Source organism: Hemicordylus capensis, chromosome 5 (genome assembly GCF_027244095.1).
Source record: "Hemicordylus capensis ecotype Gifberg chromosome 5, rHemCap1.1.pri, whole genome shotgun sequence".
Classification (NCBI taxonomy): domain Eukaryota; kingdom Metazoa; phylum Chordata; class Lepidosauria; order Squamata; family Cordylidae; genus Hemicordylus; species Hemicordylus capensis.
This window is the reverse complement of record NC_069661.1, coordinates 228,840,960-228,852,364: the sequence shown is the minus strand read 5'-3', so window position 1 is coordinate 228,852,364 and position 11,405 is coordinate 228,840,960. Positions and strand designations below refer to the sequence as shown.

Sequence of the window (11,405 nt, the reverse complement as noted above, 5' to 3'; positions counted from 1 at the left end):
AGAGAATTATATATAGAGAAATATAGATTGTATAGATTGTCTGAGTAGGCTCACAAGATCTGTGAAGAGATAGGCATGGACATGGACTTCTCCTGCTCTTGTCAAAATAAGAGCTTCTTCATCTCTGATTGCTTTTAAAATTCACCTGTCTTCTCAGGCTTTTAGTTAAAATTAATTTTAAACTGTTTAATTGATTTTCTTCTGGAAATTGTTTTAATTGATTTTTATTTTGTTTTTACATTTGTTGTGTTTTTAAAATTATGTACACTGCCTAGGGATACACATATTATACGGTATATTAATATGATAATACAAACAAACAAACAAACAAACCATCTACCCTACTTCCATTTTTTCCTTTGTACTAGCAAAAATACCACAGAGTCTTTGGCACAAAATGGGTCTAGAAGCCCATTTTGTGGCAGTACACAAAAACTTCTGTACAATCATTCTGTTAGACTTGATTATGACAGCAATGAATGCACCACTGAGAGACCTTAAAGGCCAAGTTGAAGACAGATCATCCTGGAGAGAATCTATCTATGTGGTTGCTAAGAGTCGACACCGACTTGACGGCACTTAATCAACCAATCAATCATGGCAAAAACGCATCATTAAAATTCAAATCAAAGCATGGGAAATATGAAAGGCACCCTGCTGACAACTCAGAGACACCGACGGAGAAGCACTGGCAATATGGAGGGGCACTTAGCAGGTACGTTGTGAGTACATTGCAGCATGTAATCTACAAAATGCCCAGAAGCCTCTCTTGTTTTTGTTACGGAAGACAAGCATGGCTATGCCTCTGGAATTTGGTGCTAGTAGTCAAGTACAGATCTAGCACTTGCTATATGTTGTCAAAAGATGTTGACTTTTTCAAGTTAAAAATTAACATTATTTTCTTTATCTGCTCTGGCACTGTTTTTCTATATTTCTAAAAAGTGTCCTTGTATTTAGTACTTATCTTTTACTGGAATTTAAAGAATTTCCCTCCTGCTGCATCTACACTCTTCAGGGCTCAGTGTGTTCTAAGAAAGCTAATCTTTGGAACAGAGTATGATACATTTTTGTAGGTTCACTTGATAAGCACAAAATGACAACGTGTATTTTTGAAAGACAAATGGACTGTTCTGATGTGTTTATCCTGCAAAACAATGATGGGTATTTCTTTATCTTAGAATAGGTACACATTATTTTTGTTGCTAATAGGTGTGTCAGTGCATATGCTATAGGCAGACTTAGGGAGATGCTGTGTGTAGTCACATTATACTTCAGGACTCCCCCAGGTCCTGCCCATTTGAAGGGCTGACACATGACCTGACCCATTTTTCCTAGTCTAGCTGATTTTTGCCTTAGTCTATTTACTTCAATTGCTTATTCCTTGAAAGGGCGGAGAAGCAGCAACAGCAGCTAACCCTTTGGTTTACCAACCAACCAATATTTTATTGGCCTAGCAAGTAGGATTATATTCCATCAGGTACCAGTAATGCCATGCCATCCTTATTTTGTCCCTGTTTTTGCCTCTTGGGAATGCCTCATTTAGTGTCTTATGATGTAAGTTGCTGAAGTTGTCATTCCTAGGAATTCAACTCACTCCCCAGAGTTTCAAGAAATTAAATCTTCAAGTGGATGCATCTCTAGTGCAGCTGAATGTGAATGGGTGTACAGCACTAAAGCACTATGCAGTGCACAACATAGAGAAGGTAGAATCCAGCAATGTGTAACAATGGATGTAGGGCTTGGCAAGAGTGTTTCTAGGGAGCCCTGAAGGGGTGCGGGGCCTGGCCCGGGGCAAATCAGCTAGTGTGGGGGCCCCTTCCAGTTAACTCTAATGGAGGTTAAAAGAGCAGGGCCCAGGGCGGTCACCCTGCTTGCCATGCCCTAACGACAGCCCTGGGGCTTGGTTAGTAATCCTTGGCATGAGAAATGGTTGTTACAAGTATATCCCTTCCTTCATCTGTGAAATGCTGGAGGATATGGTGCTTGGCTCATCTGCTCTGGTCATCTGGAATAAAGCACTGTGCACCCACTTTATTCAGGGCCTTGGAGGGGCGGAGAGGGGTACAGGGGGCAATTGCCCCAGGCCCCACACATGGAGGGAGGACATCCAAAGTATGGTTCAGTATTTGAAATGATCAGATCAATCCTTTTCATTCAAGGCAGCAAAAGCAATCAGTTAAAATATAATCCCAGGATCAAGAGTGGTTTCAGTATTTTGGGTTATTACATGGACACAGGATGCCGTGGCTGACATATTGTGCAATATTCTTCAAATGATGGAATGTAATGTTTGTGCAGCTGTGCAAGAGCACCGTTGTGCAAGTGCAAAAATTGCACAAATCCATTCGTGCAATCTTTGCCCTTGCGTGAATGTTACATTTGGCCACAGGTATAATGTTGCACAGTCTGACAGCCAGAGAGAAAGAAGTGAGGGAGGCACTCAAATGAACATTCTGCCCCAGGCCTAAAAAAGGCACCCACTTTATTGCTTGCTTTCCATTTGCTTGTAGTCAGAGCTGTACACCATGCCTCCCAGGTTGCTTGACCACACTGCCTACACACATTCACAGCCATGTCCTAGTTTCACAGGTGAAATATTGGAGGGCAGGATCCTGCCTCTCTGGCCCTCAGATCTCAGTCTGTGAAGCCTCTGCATCCTCTTCCCTCCTTGACCATCTGGTCAATAGTACTAATCCTCAGGCAGTTTCAAAAGATACTTTCCCCTCTACCGCCTTTCCTCACAGGGGCTTGATTAGGTTGATTAGGGTAACTACTACAATGCCACTTTCCCCCCTGATGTTATCCATGTGCTTATCACTATTGAACACAAGTTATGGGAAGATCTCCTGTAGCTGAGACTGCTTGGCTAGTTTCCCTCCTCTTTGCACTAGGTCTTAACAATCTTGAAATGCTTCCTTTTTTCTTTCTTTCTTTTTTGCAAAGGAAGTAAGTGATAATTTAGGCCTCCTTTGTGCTATCTCCATACAACTAGGTTGCATGCAAGCTATCGATATGGATGGTGTTTATCCCCTAGTGTTCTGTTCCTCAGTAGGTAGTCCATGGGACACATCAGCTCAGCTTAACTTCTTTAAACACCTGACTCTTGCCCATTCCCTCCTCCTACCATTGCTATTTCTCCTTTTACAGAATTAAACTTTTATTATTGCTATGACAAGAAAAAGGAACCCTTGAGAGGAAGAGATTATTGATCTTTAAAAGCTGGAATCTGTAACCTTTAAAAAAAGTATGAAGAAAAGGAGAGGAAAAATATTAGCATAATAAAAATGCCAAAAGAAACCCATATAGGGTAGCACTGAATAAACTTGTGCATTCCTTGCTGCTGGTATTATCAAAGATACTTTCCTTAACCTTAACAGTAAGGCTGCCAAGTTCCAAGTAATTAATAATAATTATTATTATAATAATTCAATTTCTATACCGCTCTTCCAAAAATGGCTTAGGGCGGTTTACACAGAGAAATAATAAATAAATAAGATGGCTCCCTGTCCCCAAGGGGCTCACATTCTAAAATTGGATAAATCTTAGGCTGTAATCCTGTCCACAGTTAGTTGGGAGCAAGTCCTGTTGACCGCAATGGTCCAGTTCAGATTATCTTCTAAAAACCATGGTTTAGATCAGGGAAGGCAATCTTGGCTCTCCAGATGCTGATGAACTACAATTTCCATCATACCCAGCCACAATAAATAGTGGCTGGGGATGATAAGGGTTCTAGTTAACAACAGTTGGAGAACCAAGGTTGCCTACCCCTGGTTTAGATTACTGTAAAGAAGCTGTGGCGAGTCTCAGGCTTGCCCATCTTCTGCCATCTTCTCCTTTGTACCTGATGGGAGGAGACTGGGAGTTTCCACTTCTGGCTTTGAATAAATCCCAGTTTCCTGTTACCTCCAAACTCAGGAAACTATGGCTTATTCTGTGATCAGTTAACAAAGCAGAATCTGAAACCATGGTTTGATCCTGGTTTGTTTGAATGAATCAGGATAAATGGCAGTTTTCTAAACTTAAATGTGACAGGAAACTGCAACTTATTCCACACAAATGTGGAAGCTTTCAGTCTCCTCCTCTTGCATGTGAAGGAGGAAGGGAAGACAAAGGCTGAAGCTTGCTGTGGTTTGTTCATGATACTCCAAACCATGCTTTAGATAATTGTCTGAACTTAGTCTGTCTGTGGAACACAGGAAACTTCTTTATACTGAGGCTGTTCTCACGACCAGCCTAACCCTGTCTGGGCTGCCCCAAGCAGGGTTAGGCTGGATAACCTGGGTGCTTTTACTCCTACCTTACTTTCACACAATCACTTCTACCCAGGTTTTCCTCCTACCTTACTTCCACGCAACTGAAAATTGGGAGCACACGCAGCTCCCAAATTTGGATAGAACACAGTTTTTGATTGTGCATATGACCTCACTGATTGTGAGTGGCTTCTCCAAGGTTTCAGGCAGGAATCTCTCCCAGCCCTGCCTGGAGATGCCAGGGATTGAACCTTGGACTTTCTGCATGCAAACCTGATGCTCAAATGTTTTTCTTAAGTGATTGAAAAAGTGCATTTTAACCTAGACTCCGGTTCCCATGATTGTATCCCCAGATGTCCCTTTGGCCTTTGTGTCTGGGGGTGATGGGAGTTGTAGTCCAACAATATCTGGGCACCCAAGGTTGGGAACCTCTAGGCTAGACAAAATCCACCACTTGTGAATATTATTAATAAAGGAAAGAGGGCAGATAAAAGTTAACTTTAAATCAAATGTACATTCCACCAAAGCAACTTTCAACATACAGATGAAATAAAGGGAGGAAATCAATTGCAGGGTCAAACAGCCTCAGTTTTTCCACTGTCTGTAGTGTTGCAACTAAAAAAGTGACTAAATTCCACCACAAACATGCCAGCTCGTTTTGCAAACATGCATCTGGAAATGGGCTACAAATTGTTCATTATATCTTAATCATAGATGCTGAGTTTTCCCCTTGGGTGATTTCCTCCTCTGTCATTCAAATTGAAAAGATGTAAAGAAGAGATATCTATGGGAGAGGAAAGGAGTGGAAAAGAAGCTTACTTTCTACTACCTGTCCTGAGGGGATAAGGTGGGTGAAAAAAGGCAAATTATAGCATATGATACTTAATACTCTCAGTTGTTGACCTTGTTATTTTCCACAAATCAGGGAACTACTGAGGAGAGGGGCTGGAGTTTAGCAGTACAGTGTACTGTATTGCCACCACGAACCCTCCTCCTTGATATTTTAGTTGCCCATGTGCATGGCCAGGGGGTTGGGGGTGAGGCGAGCAGGCCTCCTCCCCACCTGTGGCGGCGGCGGGAGGAACGGGAATGGCCACTGAGCCTGACCATCCAGCTCAGCAAGCTCTAAGAATATCACAGGCTTGCAACACTGTATTCTAACTGCGCAAACGCACCGGAGCACCTCACAGTTCTCAGAGGCCTCTGAACTGGATAGCCAGGCTCAGCGGCTGTTCCTGCTCCGCCTGCCGCCGCCACGGGCTAGAATATTGGGAGGAAGACTTGTGCAACGGTGGCGGGGAGGAGGGCCTGCGGTGGCAGTGGGGGGCTTGCAGCAGGGGCAGTCCAAGCACCCAGTTTGCCTGGGTGCGCCACTGGCCATGAAGCTCACTGGGCCATTCTCTAGATCTCACCCTAATCTACCTCACAGAGTTACTGTAACCATGCACACAACTCCGAACTCTTCGGAGAAGAAAGGATGAAAATAAAATGAAAAGCATGCTTTCAGCCATAGCGTGTATGTAGTTCGTTATGTGCAATTAAAAATACTACTTTTGGCTACTCCTGCTAACTGGGCAAAGAGGCACCTTTTACCATGGTGATTCTCTTTATTGAGCATGGGGAGAGTAACTGACCTTATCCACCCTCAGCAAAATACCACCAGTGACTGTTGCTGGTGTCTATCTTGTGTTTCTTTTTAGAATTCGAGCCCTTTGGGGACAGGAATCCATCTTATTTGTTTGTTATTTCTCTGTGTAAACCGCCTTGAGCCATTTTTGGAAGGGTGGTATAGAAATCGAATTAATAATAATAATAATAATAATAATACCACCAAGTATTGATAGGGTTTTATATCGAAACCCTTCCAGCCATTCCAGTGAGAAACAGTTGCCTTTCCCTGCACAAGTCCTGAAATGTAATAGGAGCAACGCCTCTAGCTCGCTAACTCTATTCACTAGCAAGCTAGGAAACTCTAGACCATTATTCCGATTTAATACAATTTCCCCCCCAATTTTTTAATGCCATCTTTCATGAAAACAATCCCAAGGCGGTTTACAATACGTTTGAAAATGACTGCTCTCCAGCGTGTGAACTTCACAATATGAGAGAAGCCCGTGGGGCGGGCCAAGTGAAGAGGGCGGGGCCCAAACAGACCAAACAGGAAGCATTGGGACACTGTGGGGCGGGGCCTAGAAGGCGGCGCTAAAACGCTGATGCCAAAAACAAGGAAGGGGGCGTGGCTGAGCTTAAGGACCCTGAAGGATTTGGTGGCGGGGAAGCGGGAAGGGGAAAAGATGCAGGGGGAAAGGTGACGCGGCGAAGGAGAGGCGACCAAGAGCAGAACCTCGGAAGGGGCGGAGCTTGCTCTGGACAAGAAAAAGAGAGCTGTTATTGGAGAGGGGCGAACACAGGGGGCGTGGCCTGGTCGGCCGTTGGGCGCGCGGCGGTGTGCGCGAGCGACCTCCCCTCCCGACTCGCTCAAGGCGCTACTCTGAGGCTCCCGCTGCGGACGAGAGCCGAGCAACTGCTGAGGGGCGGGGGCTGCCCTGCGCCGCGGTCGTGGAGAGTGACGCTTCCCCGCCGTCCCTGCCAGTACCGAACAATGGACGAGCCCCCTGCGGGAGCGGGGCCCTGTCTGGCCGCACCCGCCGCCATGGGCGGGGAGAACGAGGCGGAGAGCCGGCAAGGCCCGGCGGACCGGGCCAATGGAGAGTCGCCGCTCAACCTGTTGGACACGTGCGGGGTGTGCGGGCAGCACATCCAGAGCCGGCGGCCCAGGCTCCTGCCTTGCCTCCATTCGCTGTGCCTGCGCTGCCTGCCCCCGCCGCACCGCTACCTCATGTTGCCGCCGCCCACCGCGCCGTCGCCAGGCTGCGGCCCCAAAGACCCGCCACTGCCGCCGCCGCCTCCGTTGCTCCAGCCTTCGCCTGCCCCTTCTTCGCCTGCCTCCACGCCGCCCTCGCCGCTGCACTGCAACCCGGGTAAGCCAGCCGTTGCGCTTTTTCGTTTCTGGACGCTGAGGGGGGAGGCACGGTAGGAAGGAGGCGGCGGCGACCCCCCAGTTGTCCTCCGTGGGGCGAGCTGCACAGCGGCGAAGCTGGCCCGGAATGTCGGGGGGCGGGGTGGAGAGCCATGGCCGCCTTCCCGTCCAGCTTGGGGGCCTAGAAGAAGAGTATCCCTGACAAACCCCCTCCCCAAATAAAGCCGTGGCCTGAGCAGAGAGTCCGGTGCAGCATTTCACTCTCCCAAAGAGAGGCGCTGGGGCGAAAACTTGTCATATTTCTCTTTGTCGTGCGAGCCCTTTCCCCTAATTCCACATAGCACGGGAAGGGGAGGGGGCGGCTAGGGAGGCGTCTTTTCTTCTTGTGCGTCTGGGATAAATCGCGGGGTTGGAAAATAGGTTTAGGGCTCGAGATGCCGTGATCATCGCCAGTTATTGTGGCAGTTGTTTGGTAGGTAGGAAACTGCTTCATGGTATGCCTAAAGTGGTCAGGGGAGGCGGTGGGTTACAAAGATCCGGGTTAGAGATGGAGCAGGAAAGAGACCGAAAGGCAACAGACGAGCACGAAGGCGGGGATGTGGTCAATAGCGTTTGAATACAGTCCAGTTTTTAAGTGATGGAGTGTGAAGATGGAGGCTTTCTGACTGCACATTTTGGATGTAAGCTGCTATACAGAAAACTTGTGGGACTTTGAATGTGGGAAACGGAGATAAAACTCCTCCTTTAGGAAGGGAAACTGTAATAGGAAGGGTTTCCCATTGTTTATGCATTACATCCTGTGTTAGCATAGGTGTCAGACAGGAAAGCCTTAACTAGCAATGTTGAAGCCGAATGTTTTGGTTTAATTGGCTTATGGGTCACACTGTTATCTACAGTACAAACCCCAAAGATGCTGGGGCTACTAGATCAGCAACTCTCTTTAGGCTTGTTGTGGCTGTAGGATGGGGACTCCATTATGTCCTTTGGAAATGGATGAAAACTGTCTGTCCTGGTGAAATTCAGCAAGGTATGTATGGTACAGGATTTTCTTGGTACCTTAGTGAGCGTATAACCTCTGTTCTTTTAAGTTCACGGGCTTTTCAGAATTTGTTTTTCCAATTGCACAAAGTTAAGTGTCACTGTTTGAAAAACAGGTGCAGTTATGTTTGGCTATGTGCATGTGTTTGCCTTGTTCCTAGATAACAGATAGGTCTACTTGCTGTAGATACTTTGCTTACAGTGAAAATCAAAGGTGAAAGCGTGTATGTATATAGGTGTTGCATGATCTTTGAAGAAAGCAAACCCTTGAGTGATGGTCTGCTTGTCCTATTTCTAATTAAGGTTTGAATGATATATCTATTATATGTTATGTTCTGTAAAAGGATAATTGTTCCCGCACATCACATAATTTCAGGTATTATGAGTAGCATCCACAGTAATGCTTGTGGAATGACTTTTTGCAGTTGTTTCTGCTAATGGAAGAGGAACCACCTGAATGCATGATGTGCAGTACATTCCCAATTTGCATATTTATGGTTTGGTGTAAAGGTTGTCCAGTGAGTTTCCCATATGCACACATATGGGTGTGCAAAGAGTTCCCTATCTGCATATATATGGACTTATGCAAGAGGTTGCGCAAGGAGTTCTCCATTGCATCTATATGTAATTCAACAGCTCCAACAAGTTGTGCAAGAATTAGAAGAGAGTAGATTTGTTGTGCAGTGTCCATGGTTATATTTATGGGTAGTTGAAAGTTGCAACTAAAATTCTACCAATGACATTTTTACTTTTTAAAAATTTCTGATATAATTCAGCTTCGGACCTGCTACTGAAATGTCATCAACATCACAACATTGCAAGCAGCATATAGCTTTACAAACTGTGGATGTTCTCTGCTGCATCAATCCCTCCCCCACCCCAGAAAAATCCAGTTCTGGTTAGCTTGAAGGGTGCTTCCATTCTGATGGCCCTTCTAACCGCTTTCGTGTTTATCTATTGTTTAATGGAGTATTTACATAAACCAGGAGGATTTGTATTTATCTATTTTTACATTTTATATCCTGCTTTCCTCCAAGGAGCCCAGAGCAAATTTAGGGAATGATGCATAATGGGCATATAGAAGCCCAGCAGAGAGGGAAGGGAGAGTCCATCTCTCTCCCACCCAGTGCTGCCTGGAGTGAGAGACCAGGTGAGTGCTGGGGTTCCTTCTGCTGTTGCCTGCCTGCTTTTGCTTCCCCTGTGGGGCTGCAGCCTCAGGTTAACATCTGTGGGAAGTATGGGCAGGACTGGGACCAGCCACCGAGTGACTCAGATGTTGCTCGGGTCACCTGCTCAATTTTGGGCTTTATAGGAAGGCTCCTTGTGGCAGCGGGTCCGCCACTGAAGGGGTCACCACCGAAGGGGCAACACCAAAGGGGGTCACCCCTTTGGGGGAGGGCGAGGGCTAGAGGGCTTCTAATTAGTTTTAAGCTGTTTTAGACTTGGGTTGAAATTGCTGTAATGTGTTTGGGTTCATCTGAAGATGGGGAGACAGGGGGTGCCTTTGTTGACTATGGGGCAGCCATCCTGGTGGTGGTGGGGAATAGAAGTAATGTTGGCAGGTCAGCGGGGCGTTCCAGGGGAAGGGTAGTCAGAAATTTAATAGCTGTCTCCCCTTCCGGCTGTCCTGCCAGCTCTTTGACCTCGGGGAGCACTGCCAACAACTCACATAGCTTTTCCCTGCTCCTGTAAGTCTGTAAAGATAACATCTCCCTTACCAGGGTCTCTGTCAGGGTATCGGACCATATTGAACATATGTACTTGAGTTTGGGGACCAGGGATAGATTGGGACTTCTGTTGGTGTACCGATCGCCCCGCTGCCCAACGGAATCTCTTACTGAGCTCACGGACTTGGTCGCGGAACTTGCGTTGGAGTCTCACAGACTTCTGGTACTGGGGAACTTCAATGTTCATTTTGGGACCAGTCTGCCCGGGGCAGCTCAAGAGTTCGTAGCAGCCATGGAAACTATGGGCCTATACCAAGTGGTCTCTGGACCGACGCATATTGCAGGTCACATGCTTGATTTGTATTTTACTCTGATCAGGGTGGTGTTCCGTGGGTGGGGACTCCTGTGATTTCCCCATTGTCATGGACGGACCACTATCTCGTTAAGGTTGGACTTACAGCCACTTCCCATCTCTGCAGGGGCGAGGGGCCTATTAGAATGGTCCGCCCGAAGAGGTTATTGGATCCGGTAGGATTCCAAGAAGCCTTGGAGGGATTTAATGTTGGCTCTGCTGGTGATCCTGTTGATGCTCTGGTGGAGAATTGGAACAACTTGCTCACCAGGGCTGTAGACACGATTGCCTCCAAGCGTCCCCTCCGACCCGCTTCAAAATTGGCCCCTTGGCATACAGAAGATCTACGGGGGCTGAAATGGCAAGGTAGGCAACTGGAGTGCAAGTGGAGAAAGACTTGACTCGAATCTGACAGATTGCTACATAGAGTACATCTAAAGATCTATGCTCAGGCAAAACGTGCGGCAAAGAGGCAGTTCTTTTCTGCCCGTATTGCCTCTGCGAATTCATGTCCAGCGGAGTTGTTCAGGATTGTGAGGGGATTAGTATCTACCCCCCTCCCTTGAACCAGAATATGGAGTCATCAGTTACCCGCTGTGATGTGTATAAAGAGTTTTTTGCAGATAAAATCTCTCGGATTCGGGCCGACCTAGATGGAGACTCCACAATTAATTTGATGTCTGAGCTGGAGTTGCCCAACGACTCCTCTTATGTGATTCGACTGGATCGGTTTCAGTTTGTGACTCCTGAGGATGTGGACAAGCTGTTTGGATCGGTGAGTCCTACCACTTGTTCTCTTGACCCTTGTCCAACATGGCTTGTTCGATCTAGCAGGGAGGTTGTTGTAAACAGCCTGGTGGATATGATAAATGCTTCTCTGAAGGAGGGCAGGATGCCTCCTTGTCTTAAGGAGGCAATCATTAGACCTCTTCTAAAGAAGCCTGCATTAGATCCCTCAGAGTTGAGCAATTATAGGCCTGTTTCCAACCTCCCATGGCTGGGCAAGGTAATTGAGAGGGTGGTGGCCTCTCAGCTCCAGGTGGTCTTGGAGGAAACTGATTATCTAGACCCATTTCAAACTGGTTTTCGGGCGGGCTATGGAGTGGAGACTGCTTTGG

General features: G+C 46.7%; 1 protein-coding gene across 3 annotated transcripts in view; it reads left to right on the top strand.

Moving 5' to 3' along the window:
* The first annotated feature begins 6,501 nt into the window (after nucleotides 1-6,501).
* TRIM24 (tripartite motif containing 24) overlaps nucleotides 6,502-11,405 on the top strand; it is a 102,332-nt gene continuing 97,428 nt past the window's right edge. For 2 of the 3 annotated variants that reach the window (XM_053255064.1, XM_053255065.1), the window contains exon 1: nucleotides 6,502-7,231. In XM_053255064.1, coding sequence (XP_053111039.1) covers nucleotides 6,853-7,231 — 379 coding nt within the window. In that variant the 5' untranslated portion in view covers nucleotides 6,502-6,852. The remainder of the gene's footprint in view (nucleotides 7,232-11,405) is intronic. The other variant, XM_053255062.1, reaches the window with a different exon arrangement.